Source organism: Delphinapterus leucas, chromosome 15 (genome assembly GCF_059928025.1).
Source record: "Delphinapterus leucas isolate spDelLeu-1000000601 "Yukka" chromosome 15, BTC_Dleu_Yukka2, whole genome shotgun sequence".
In the NCBI taxonomy this organism is placed as follows: Eukaryota; Metazoa; Chordata; class Mammalia; order Artiodactyla; family Monodontidae; genus Delphinapterus; species Delphinapterus leucas.
The window spans coordinates 65,685,092-65,696,965 of NC_143143.1; the positions used below are offsets into that span (position 1 = coordinate 65,685,092).

Genomic DNA, 11,874 nt, shown 5'->3' on the forward strand with positions numbered 1-11,874 from the left:
GGGTCAGGGTGACAGCATTTGAACCGGGCTTGGAAGAGCTAGAGGGGGCAGCTTGGTAGTTGGGGGAGTGGTGGCAGCCAGGCAAGATGTGCAGTCTGAAGTCCCAAAACCAGAAAAAGGAGAAAACCGAGGGAGCCAGGAGAGAAGGCGACTGCTGGTTTCAGCCTTGCCCTTGAGGGATGCTTTGGACCGGTCCCCTGTCGAGGCTGCTGCCCCAGCAGGACCCAAGGCTGACCTCACCTCCCTCTCCCTCTGCAGACTGTGAAAGGAGGATTTTCTGAGACGAGGATCGAGAAGCGGATCATCATCACCGGGGACGAAGATGTCGATCAAGACCAGGTATGGGGATGCGGAGCATGGTTCCCAGTGGCACTGCCCAGGCCCCAGGCCCCCCCCCCCGTATTGGTTTACCCATGGACGGCTGCATCTGTGAGCAGAGATGTCCACTTCCTACTGACCCTGTCCAGAGGAGAAGCCCTCAAGGACGAGGCACTGAACGGGAGTCAGAAGGAGCCAGAAGACCTGAGCTCTGGCCTCTCGCCTTAACTCCTGGTCCTCAGCTGTGTGCTGGAGGGGCCTGTTGGTCTACGTGGCCTCTCCCGTATTCCATATGCTCTGACTCCTCACTTTGCCGTTCTTTTCCTCCAGGCCCTGGCTTTGGCCATCAAGGAGGCCAAACTGCAGCATCCTGACATGCTGGTAACCAAAGCTGTCGTATACAGAGAAACAGACCCATCCCCAGAGGAGAGGGACAAGAAGCCACAGGTGAGGCTCATGGGGCTCAGCAGCCATGAGACGGAGGAGAGAACAAGGTCCTCCAAGGGGCATTTCCATCTGAGGACCCACCAAGAGGCTTGGTCCTCAGCACAGCTCTGACCTCCCCAACCTTCCTGGTTTGGGGCTCCAAGTGGAGAGGTAGCTCCCTCAGATACGACGAATCAGAGTGCAGAGGGGAAGGAAGGCTGGTTCCTTGGTTTCTTTGGGGTTTCAGGCTCCAGACCCAGAAAAGTAAATCCAGGAGTGGTCAGAACAGGGGAGAGAGGATTGACAGTGGGTACTGAGGTGGGACAGACAGAGACAGGCGTACCCTCACTGGCCATCGCCTGTAGGCTGGAAGTCGGAAAAAGTCCTGCCAGGCCCAGGGCCACATTCCTGTCCCTGACTCTCTGTCTCCATCACTGGTCACTGGATGTCGCCAGGGAGGAATTTTTTTTTTTAATTGAAGTATAGTTGATTTACAATGTTGTGCCAATTTTATTTTATTTTTTAATTTTTTAAATTGAAGTACAGTTGATGCCAAGGAGGAATATGATGGCCAGAGCCCTCGATCCCATCTGTCTTGCTAGAATGGAAACCCTTCTCAGGCCACCAGGGGCGAGAATCTTAGGGACCCCAATCCTTACTCTTTCCACTGAAGGGCTATCAGTGCCTTCGTGAATAAGAGGAATGAGATGGTGCTGGAGCAGAGAGGTCTTTTAGCAGCTGAAATTGGGGGAAGCTGGGGGAAGGGTTCTGGCCCATCTAGAAGTTTACTGAATTTGGTCAGACCGATAATAAGAAAATCTCACAGACATTGAATTGAATGAAATAAGTCAAACACAAAAAGTACATACAATGTGAGTCCATTCATAGGAAGTTCAAAAACAGGCCAAACTAATCAGTGATGGTCAAAGTCTGAATATCGGTTCCTTCTGGGCTGTGGCATTGACAGGGAAGAGCCACAAAGGGAACTTCTAGGGTGCTGGAAATGTCAGCGTCTTGAACTGGGGTGGGGGGGGGTTGCATGGGTGTGTATGTATGTAAAAGTGGACCAAGCTCCACACTTAGATTTGTATACTTTACTTACTTCACACCGTATACCTCAATGAAAAATAAATGCATTTCAAAGTCCCCCACAAACAGCAGGTCTCCCTTTTGTCCTCTTCCCTGATGAAGAAACCCAGTGTTTTCTAGAAAGATACAGAATGTTTCTTTCTCATCCTTTGATTACCACCCCCTTCGTGTCAGAAGGAAAAGCACTGAACTTCCTGCAGTGACGGAAATGATTTTCTGTGCTGTGCAGTGTAGGGGGCCCCTAGCTGCACACAGCTGTTGAGCACTTGAAACTGGCTAATCTGAAATGAGATGCACCTTGAGGGTAGAATAGGTGCCGGAAAAAGGAGTATAAAATAGCTCAGTAATTTTTATATTGATTACATGTTAAATGATAATGTTTGGCTATATTGGGTTAAGTAAAATACATTATTAAAATTAATCTCACCTGTTTCTTTTTACTCTTTTTCATGTAAATTAAAACATATGAATTTTAATTTAGAAATTAAAATTTTCTGTATAGCTGGAAAATTTTAGAAAACCAGAAATACTAGAAAATACTGTCTAGAAAATCTATTATCTAAAAAATTTAAAATTCCGTCTGTGGCTTCATTTCTGTTGGACAGCGCTGGTCTAGAAGATGTAAAAACTGATCACGGGCAGAGCCTGCCTCTCAGCCTTTCTCAGACTTTCAAGTAAATTGTCACTCCTGTCAGTTGCCCAGTTACTGTTGCTTTTTGTCCCCCAGATCTCAGAGTGGTAGAGTGTAGGTCACTTGCCAAGCTGGTGCTGGGCTGGCAGTATCAGCTGGGGAACACAAATACTAGAAAACTATTGCCATAAAGTCTGACTTAGAAGTGCTGGGCCAGGACCTGGGAATCTTTATTTATACGTTGGTCCTTAGGAAGTCCATGCGCAGCCAAGTGTAGGAGCCACTGATGCAAAGAACTCTGTGCTGGGAATCAGGACCTGACTCCACTCCTAGCCATCCTGCTGACTTGGCTGTGTGGCCACTGGGGTCTCAGTTTCCTCATTTGCAAAAGGAAGAGATGGACAAGACCCCTTCCAGTTATGTACAGTCCTCTGGCTGTGTGTTTGCTTTCCTAGCTTCTCGTATCTTCTCCATTCCCCGTCTCACTCCTCCTCGTCTTTCCTGGGGCATCCCAGCCAGCCCCCCAGGCTCCTGCCCACCCGCGTTCCCTGGCCATTTAGAGCTCTCGTCCCAGCCTCCACGTCCTGCCCACCCCATGCAGTCTTTCACATCCGCCCGCCTCACTGCTCCCTTTGCGGTCCTTCCTCCTCACCCCTCTTTTAGTCCTTTCTTTGCTGCCATTGTCCACGCATCACCACACACCCTCTGTCTCTCTTTTGGATCCTTCTGTAAAGGTCACCTTGTTATGTTGTCCTGGAGAAACAGAAGTTTCTCCCTTGCCTTTTCTGCCCACCTGCTTTCCCATTAGTTATCACCAAGTAGGAACCACCTCTGACTTTTAATATAGTCAGACTCACTGATTCTGGGGGAAAGGTCTTCTCTGAATTAGAAAACTCTTTTTTAAAGTACTTGAAAAATGTTGGTTTGATGGATGGATGCATCTTGGCACCCGGGATGGTAGTCCTGACTCGAATCTCAGTCCTGACCGTTATTAGCTGCGCAACTTTGAGCAAGCTCTTTAACCTTCTCGGCCTGTGTTTCCTCGTCAGCCAAATGACAATGACATAGTAACAATTGCGGTAACTTATGGAGTCCTTACACTCTTCCAGGCACCTGGCTGTGCACTAGGCACAGTACTGTCACCTGCTCATTCATTTTACAAAGAAGGGAACTGAAGCTCTGAGATGTTAGGCGATTTGCTCACAGATTTGGAGCTGGGAACACAAAGACTTGGTTAGAGAGCCAAACCTCACCTGTTAGACTCCAAAGCTGCCTTATGGCCTTAATCTCCTGACCACGCTGACTGTTCACAGTATCTATCTCATAGGGTTACTGAGATCATACATCTACAGTAGTAAGCACCGTGCCTGGCACATAGTAAGTGCTCGGTAAGAGTTAATTATGACTATGATTACTATTAACACAAAGTAAGCTAACAGAATGCTGCCCGTTTGGACTCTGCTGTAATAAACAGAAAAATACATGATCACACAGTATTGTTTAGATGTCCCCGGTCCTTCTGAAGTGTCTGTGGGCTTTAGAAGATATCCCACAAACCCAGAATCACGTGTACACTGAGTTTTGGGCAGGTACTTTATTAATCGATGAGGAAACTTCAGGTGAAGCCGGCACTGTAGGAGAAAATCCTCAGAAAGTAGCAGAATGGAGTAGCAAGAACACACCCAGCTTTGGACTCAGAAAGTGTGCCCAGAGGAACCTGCCTGGGCCTCAGTTTTCTAACCTACAAAATGGAGTTAATCTATTAAACTGGAGCTGCTGTAATAATTAAACAACATCTAGGAGTGTCAGAGTCCTCTCAGGTTGCTATAACAGAACACTGTAGACTGGGTGGCTTAAACAACACACACTTAATATCTCACAGTTATGGGGGCTGGGAAGTCCAAGGTCAAGGTGCCGGCCAGTCTGGTTCCTGGTGAGACCCTCTTCTGGTTTGCAGACAGCCATCTTCTCTGTGTCCTCACGTGGTGGAGAGCAGAGAGAGAAGTTATCTGTCTCACGTCTCTTTTTATAAGGGCACTCATCCTATTTATGAGTGCCTTCTAAAGGCCCCGCTTCCATATACCATCACCTTGAGGGTTAGGGCTTCAACATGTGAATTTCAAGGGGACATAAACATTCAGTCCATAGCAATGATGTACCAGGTGGTATCTCACATACAGAACGTGCTCGGTGATGTGAAGCTGCTTCCTTGTCCCAATAGTTTTGTCATGTTGAGGGGTTGATGAGAGCCCTGAGCAAGTCAGACCCTAAACTTCTATCACCAGCCTGGTGCATGAGGCCCTGTTTCCACGTGGGCATCCATCTTGCCAGTCATCTTCTCTCCCCTCCCTGAATCCTCCAGGAACACCTGTCCCTGCTCCAGTAGATTTCTTTATGAAGTTCTTCCTCCTTGAAGTTCTTGCTGTGACTGTGAAATCACGCCCATCTTAGAGTCTTCTCTTCTCTCCCGGTAACTCACAGGCCAGATGTGTGGCTTCTGCTCCATCTTTGTTCACTGGCCCGTCTCCTCCACGCAAGACCTGTCTCCCAAACATTGCCAGCAAGAGGGCAGCATCCAGCCAGCTTCCCAGAGCTTTCTTACTTTCAAATTTTTAATTAAATGGCGGTGGGGATGACCTATTCCAAAGCAGGAGCCTAGGGTTCTCGTCTTGTTTCTGCCACCAACTTGCTAAGTCATTGAACCCTCTGGGCTTCGGTTTTCCCATTTGTCAAATGAGCTGAGAAGGATCAAATTTCTACAACTCCGTTAGCACCTGACCATATGTAAGTGGCAAAGAGCAGGGACAACATGCCACTTGTTAAATGGTTTGGGGTAGTTGCTGTGTGTCAGTCATGGTGTTGGGCCCTGGAAAGACAACAATAAGTAAAACACAGCCCTTGCCCTCAATGAGATCGAATGTGGTTAAGTTAACAACAATAGTAATAAGAACAGCCAGTATTTACTCAGCACTTACTATATGCTGAGCCTTGTCTTGAATCCTCCCTACAACTTCGTGAGGTGGGACCCATTTTACAGAGGGAGCAGCTAAGGTCTAAAGAGGTTAGGAAACTTGCCCAAGATGACAGAGCTAGTAGACTGTGGAATGGGATTTGAAAGTAGGATTGTCTGATTTCAGAGCCCGTGCCCCTTAACCACTGAGTTTTGGAGTCAAACCTGAGTTGGAATCCAGACTCCAGTTTCTTTACTTAAACACTCCTCTGTGGGGTTTAACCCCCAGGACACAGCAGGCAGTGGCAAACAGAAGGGAAAGACAAAAAAAGAAGATCTGCAGTCACGACTAAACATTTCTTAGAACTGAGAGCAGATAGAAAGACAAAAGGAAACAAGTATAATCTTAGCTTTCAGTGTTCAAGGAAACTTGGAAAAATTTTCCAGCCAAAGTAAAAGATACCACCTGCCTGGAAACAACCCAGAAAACACGCATGGCCTTTGGAGTCAGAGAGTCAGACAGAGGTGGCTTCAGTTCTCAGCAGCCACTTTCTTACAAGCTGTGTGGCCTTGGACAAGTCACTCTATCTTCCCTAGTCATAATAAATGGCACACGGTAAAGACAGGGAAGACAACCTCTTGCCATGTATTTAAAGATGAGTGACAAAAGTTACTAACTCTTCTTGTTCTCCTCCTTCCTTTGCATCTTCTCCCCGCAACACCTCTGGCTTCAGGAATCCTGACCTCTGTGAAGAGATGCTGGCGTTTCTGGTCCAACCCAAGCCAGAGAACCGTAAAGAAGGGGCCTTCATTCTGAATTCTCCAACTCAACACCGACGTCCCAGCTGCGACGTACTGTCCCTGACAAGAGACTGGGAAAGGAAAAGCATATATATATAGATATATATAGATATAGATATATATACAGGAAACATCACGTCCTTGCACTGCTGCCGGGGCTGGCCGAGCATTCGGCCGACAGCAACGGCCAACATCTGAACGCCTACATTTCCTTTGCAGACAAATTGAAGAATTGGTGGGATTGTTCAGGAAAAAAAAATGATAACAACAATAATCCCTTGCTCCGCCCCACACACACACCCCCGCCGCGCCTGTCCCAACCCCCCTTGAAGCCCCGCGGAACAACCAAGACAAGCCAGACCACGCTGATTGTAGAAGTACAATGCGACCCGGGTTCTACATGTTCCATTCAGTGGACGAGCATTCCATTTCTTCTTCTCCTGCGTCTGTTGCCCACTCAAATGCAAAGGAAAACACTTCTGCAGCCAAGCAAGAGAAGCTGCAGCAGCAAGACACGCCCCGTCAAACGTTTTCCAAGAGAGAAAAGTCCCTGCTCGGAAAGGAGGAGGAGGAACACTAGATTCTTATTTTTTGGGTCTTGACACTGGGCTGCAAAATCCACCTTCCTTTCTTCCGCCTCCCCTCCCCGTCGACTGTCACACATCTTGTCAGTCATTTTCTGTCTGGGTTCCCTCCTCCCTCTTCCCCACCCCACCCCTGCCTCACCTTCTGTGTCCTGGTCCTGCTGAGGGCCACTGCAGAGGACTCACTGGAAGCGAGAAAAAGCAAAGCAAAGCAAGAATGTGAAACCAAGCCACAGGAGGTGAAGTAGACATTGTATGTTATGGGTTCTCATTATGAAGGTGCAGCTCGTAGATTCGTATGGATGTGCTTTTAAGTTATGTATATTACACATAACAGGAAACAAATATTAAAATAAACAGTGCTGGTAAGTATGAAGCTGACATTTTAAAATTATAATTATCTGACTGTGATTGATGTATCCCAAGGTTCCTAGATCTCACCGAACCGACCCTGCCAAGGAGACCCGGACTCTGGCTGTGGGTCGCTCACAGTAGGAGCCGACGGTTCAGTGTAGAAATACAGTGTGTGGTGTTTGTAATTGGCTGATTGGTGGGGAGGGGCGGGGTCCCCAGGTGGAGAGGCAGGGATTTTGGCAAGAAGGAAGCAACACGGGTGTGGTTCAAGATGCCTTCTCCCCCTGGGCAGTAGCAACTGGGGGGCTGGTCTGTGCTCAGGCGTGGGGTCCAGAGTTAGGATTCTGCCGCACAGGTCTCCCGGCTCAGCGCCCCCGCCTCCCTAGGAGGCTCGCCTCCTTTCTCAATCTCTCTTTGTTTTGCCACGTCTTGCCTTTTCCTGACCGCATTGTGACAGCTGACTCCCATCCCGAGGGAGGTGACGTACCCAGCTACCGCGGAAGATGGCGGCTTCCACCTGGCTGTCTGCACATCCCCAGCCCAGTCTTTTCCTTCACCACTCCTGTATTCTGTCTGAATCATTCTCTGCTTCCTGGGCCAAAGCAGCCATGGTAGAGACTGAACACAGGGCAGGCCCTGATAGGTCAAAACCGCACTCCCAAAGGCTTCGCCTGCCCCAGAGTAAGCCGAGGAGGATCTACATATAAGACCCTGGCTTTAGAGACCTCGCCTTCAGTCGGCGTCTGCGCTCTGAGCCTGTGCCCTCGGAGTCCCAAAAATGGCCTTGAGACCACAGAAGCCCTTGGAGAAGACCCCCATCAAAAGCTTGGCATTGCCCTCTGGCACACGTGGGCCTTCCCAGGCTTACTTGACACAAGATGCTTCCCTGAGCTTAATGAGGCCCCTTCTGAGGGAGTTTTTCCACACTGCCCTGTACTTTCTCAGTCCCATTTCATTTCCCCCATCCTGCTTCTAAAGCACGTGGCAAATTCACTCAACAAATACTTGAGTACTTACTTGTGTCAGGCACTATCATTACGCTCAAGGAGAAAGCGTGGGGGGGGAGCAGAGGGACCCGGGAAGAGCCCTGAGCCAGCCTTGCATCTCTGACCACTCTGAGAACATTTCCGAATTCTCTCCAATTATCAGACATTGCCTAGGGATGTCCCAGAGAGGGGCTTGGCTTGCTTATTAGTTACCCCGGTGACACATATGCTTAGCTGCTTAACTGGTGCTGACCTGAGGCAGGACAAGAAACCGGAACAGTGTTTGCCTCTGTGAGCAAAAATGGGATGGAGAGAGGGTGGAGAGAGCCCTGCACCTGGGGCCCAGGTGACACAGTCAGCCACATCCCCTCTGGGGCAGGCTGGTGGCCCACTCCAACTCCCCCTGAGAGCGAAGGCACACTTTGAATGCACCAGGTTCTTTTTACAGTCCTGGGAGAGAAGCCACAGAACCTCGTTCCTGTCCTCCTCAGCCTGAGAGCCCCCAGCGTTTCTGGGCCAAGAGCTGGAGTGGCTCCGCCCTCTCCGGGCCACCTGGAATTGGACTCAGGCATCCCTGTCTTTGCAGGAACCAGGTGTCCCGAGCGCACTGGACATACCTCAGAGAGAGAATGTTTGTTCTGGGTTCTGTGCCTGCCTACAGACCCTAAGGGTGTGGCTTTAGGGCAGGGAAGATGTGACCAGGCTTATTAGCTTGTGGGCCAGCCAGGGTTTGTGGAGCTCTCCATCCCACAGATGTTCTGACCTTCCGCCGAGAGGCAGGCAGTGCCAGCAGGGAGGAGGGGAGCTGCAAAGCTGAAATCTAGGGCACTGTTTCCTCCCCATCCTCCTCTTCATAGGGAATATAGACGTTTGTCTTGTCTGTCTTCAACCTACTTTTCCTTTTTACATTTCGCATCCTTTCTGTGCCACCTCTCCACCCAGGAGACCATGTAGCATGGTGGAAAAAGTCGTGGAGGGCAGTCAGGAGTTCTGGGTGGCCATCCTGGCTCAACCCCTAACTCACCACGTGCCACTGAGCTAGTCCCATTCCCGCTTCGGGGCCTCAGTTTCCTCACGTGCAAAACGAAGAGGATAAAGCAGAGGCTCTCCATGCCCTTTTGCCACTCTGCCAGCCTACAGATCTTTGTTTTCCCTTCTTTTGCTTTCTTGGGATCTTTTCCATCTGAGGGTATAGGAAGTGCCAAGACCTGTTTCAGTTTTTGAATCCTGCAAGCACATTCCAAGACTGGCCTGAAATTGCATGATCAACATCACTCTAAATATATACTTTTTTTTTTTTTTCCAAAAGCACCTTCCCAACCAACTGCGATGCTGTCCTGGTCCTTTTTACTCGCACCCTTCTCTCCTCTCTTGTCCCTGCGCTCCCCCACCTCAGTGCTCCGTGCTGTATGCGTGTGCTCTCTGTTCTTGTATACTCAATAAAAGTGAAATAAATGTGTTTGATGCTGAACCACAAACTGCCTTGGCAACTCTCTCTCTGTCTCTGACCTAGTCTACCAGTACAAGTTGGCATCGTGGGAAGGGCTAAAACTGGGTGGAGAGATCCCAACTGGGACACTTTCATTCAACGTACAACACTTTCATTCAAATATTTGCAGATCCCAACGTGGTCCAGGTCTTGGCTTTGGCTTTACACGTACAACAACAAATAAGACAAAGCCCCTGACCTCCAGGAGCTCACAGGCTAGTGGAGGAAACTGATAACAAAACAGGCGAGCACTCAGAGATGATTCCAGAGTGATCAGCACCAGGAAGGAAGTGCATCAGGGAAGGGGATCGTCACTGAAGGAGACCACTTTAAATAAGGTGGCCAGTTATGGCCTCCCTGAGGACACGATTTTTGAGCTGAATGAAGAGAAAGATCGAGTAAGGTGAAGAACTTGGGTGAGAGCATTCTAGGCAGCAGGAAGAGTAGGCATGCGGACCCAGGACACAGAGGGGCTTGGTGTGTGGAGACACACTTGAAAGAAGAGCACCACCATTGGGGTCTTTTCCCACATCCTCCTTCATGGGAGCCGAGTGAATAATGTATACAGCAAATGTTGCCATGACCCCATACATGCTACCCGTCCCGATGTTGACATCATTTTTCTTTCAATTGACTCTCTGTAAAAATAAATAAATAAAAATAAATTTATTTAAAAAGGGAACTATATTACTTCCACAAATGAAAAACTAGCGTCACTTGGCAAAGGAAGGAGGTCTTCATAAAAGTAAATGCAAGAATACTAAAATTTAAAAACCATAATCCATGTGAAGCCTAAATGTGTCCCTTGGGCTACCTGAGGTGCACGTACCAGCACTTTGCTTTCATTCTACCAGACAACTCACCCCAAACCATCTTTCTTTACTACCCCAAATCTCACAAGCAAGAACCACTGCTAACTCTCTGGTCCATTTTCTTCCAGTCTTTTCTCATGTATATGTATTTTATCAGAGTTGAAGTCACCTGGTACATGCTGTTCTAAACTTTTTTTGGTGGGGAGGCTGTGACGCAAGGCATGCGGGATCTTAGTTCCCCAGCCAGGGATCGAGCCTGGGCCCCCTGCGGGGGAAGCCCGGAGTTCTAACCACTGGACCTCCAGGGAAGTCCCCCATTCTGAATACTTTTAAAGACTTAAATCCTGAGCATTTCCCTATAACTTCAAACACTAAATACTGTCTTTTCTTTTTAAAGGTAATTCATTAAATGCTACAAGATGCTATGCAGTGAAAAGCAATTCTTCAACTCTCTCCAGACTCCTGTCCATTGTCAGAGGCAATTGCTTCCAGGAGTTTTGTGAATCCTTCCCTGAATTTTCCCTGTAGGTTTCCTTTAGTTGTCTGTCACACCTGGGGTCCTGAAATAGGACAAGGTTTGCAAGCATTGGGTTCCCACCCACCCTGGATCTGTGTCTCTGTCTCCCATAAATACAGAGTCAGCCTCCAAGCTGCTTAGGAATAACCTGGCTGATTCATTTAGATCAGTGACTCTTAACTTGTGTGTGTGTGTGCACATGTGCGTGACTTTGTCCCTCGAGGAACATTTAGCAATGTTTGGAGATATTTTTGGTTGTCACAACTGAGAGGTGCTACTAGCATACAGTGGGTAGAGACCAGGAATGCTGCTAAACATCCTACAACACACAGGACAGCAGCCCTACAACAAAGAATTATCTAGCCCGGAATCTCAATAGTACCAAGGTTGAGAAACCTGATCTGGGTGGACATGCAACCCACCAGCTGGGATTCCTGAGCTACCACCTACGGCTCCTGTGCCCATAGCTCAGTGCCCTGAAGTCTCAGAAGATGGTGAGTCCTGCTAGAATAGGGATCTCTGAAAACAGACCAAGGAGCTCAGCACCTAAGGCTGGAAATGGGGAGGGGTGGGGAGGGAGCTGAGCTTCTTCATGCAGGAAATGGAACTGACATGACAGACAGATTGACACGCATGACTGTGACTGATGGAGGCCATCTCTGGCTAATCCAGCAGCAGCTCATTGTGATCAACCATGACTGCAGGGCCCGGTCTAGTCTGTAACCCACTAAGAGATGAATTTTGACTGAGACAGATTGGCATGCTTAGTAGGGTTAGTGCAAGGATTAGACATTGTACACCAAGTGGCCTGCCCTATGGATTTTGCACTTACCTAGGCAGCCCTCACAATCATGTAAGCCAATTCCTTGTAATAAAGCTCTTATATACCTCCTGTTGGCTCTGCCTCTTTGGTTGAA

The 11,874-nt window shown here is 48.5% G+C and overlaps 1 protein-coding gene across 25 annotated transcripts in view; it reads left to right on the forward strand.

Annotated features, from left to right (window-relative positions):
• The window catches only part of EPB41L1 (erythrocyte membrane protein band 4.1 like 1), a 130,002-nt gene extending 118,563 nt beyond the window's left edge, over positions 1-11,439 (forward strand). For 23 of the 25 annotated variants that reach the window (XM_089896807.1, XM_089896825.1, XM_089896814.1 and 20 more), the window contains 3 exons: positions 259-339; positions 649-765; positions 6,149-9,617. In XM_089896807.1, coding sequence (XP_089752933.1) covers positions 259-339; positions 649-765; positions 6,149-6,157 — 207 coding nt within the window. In that variant the 3' untranslated portion in view covers positions 6,158-9,617. Of the gene's footprint in view, positions 1-258; positions 340-648; positions 766-6,148; positions 9,618-10,837 lie in introns of those variants that run through there. The other 2 variants (XR_016387913.1, XR_016387912.1) reach the window with 2 other exon arrangements.
• Positions 11,440-11,874: the final 435 nt, after the last annotated feature.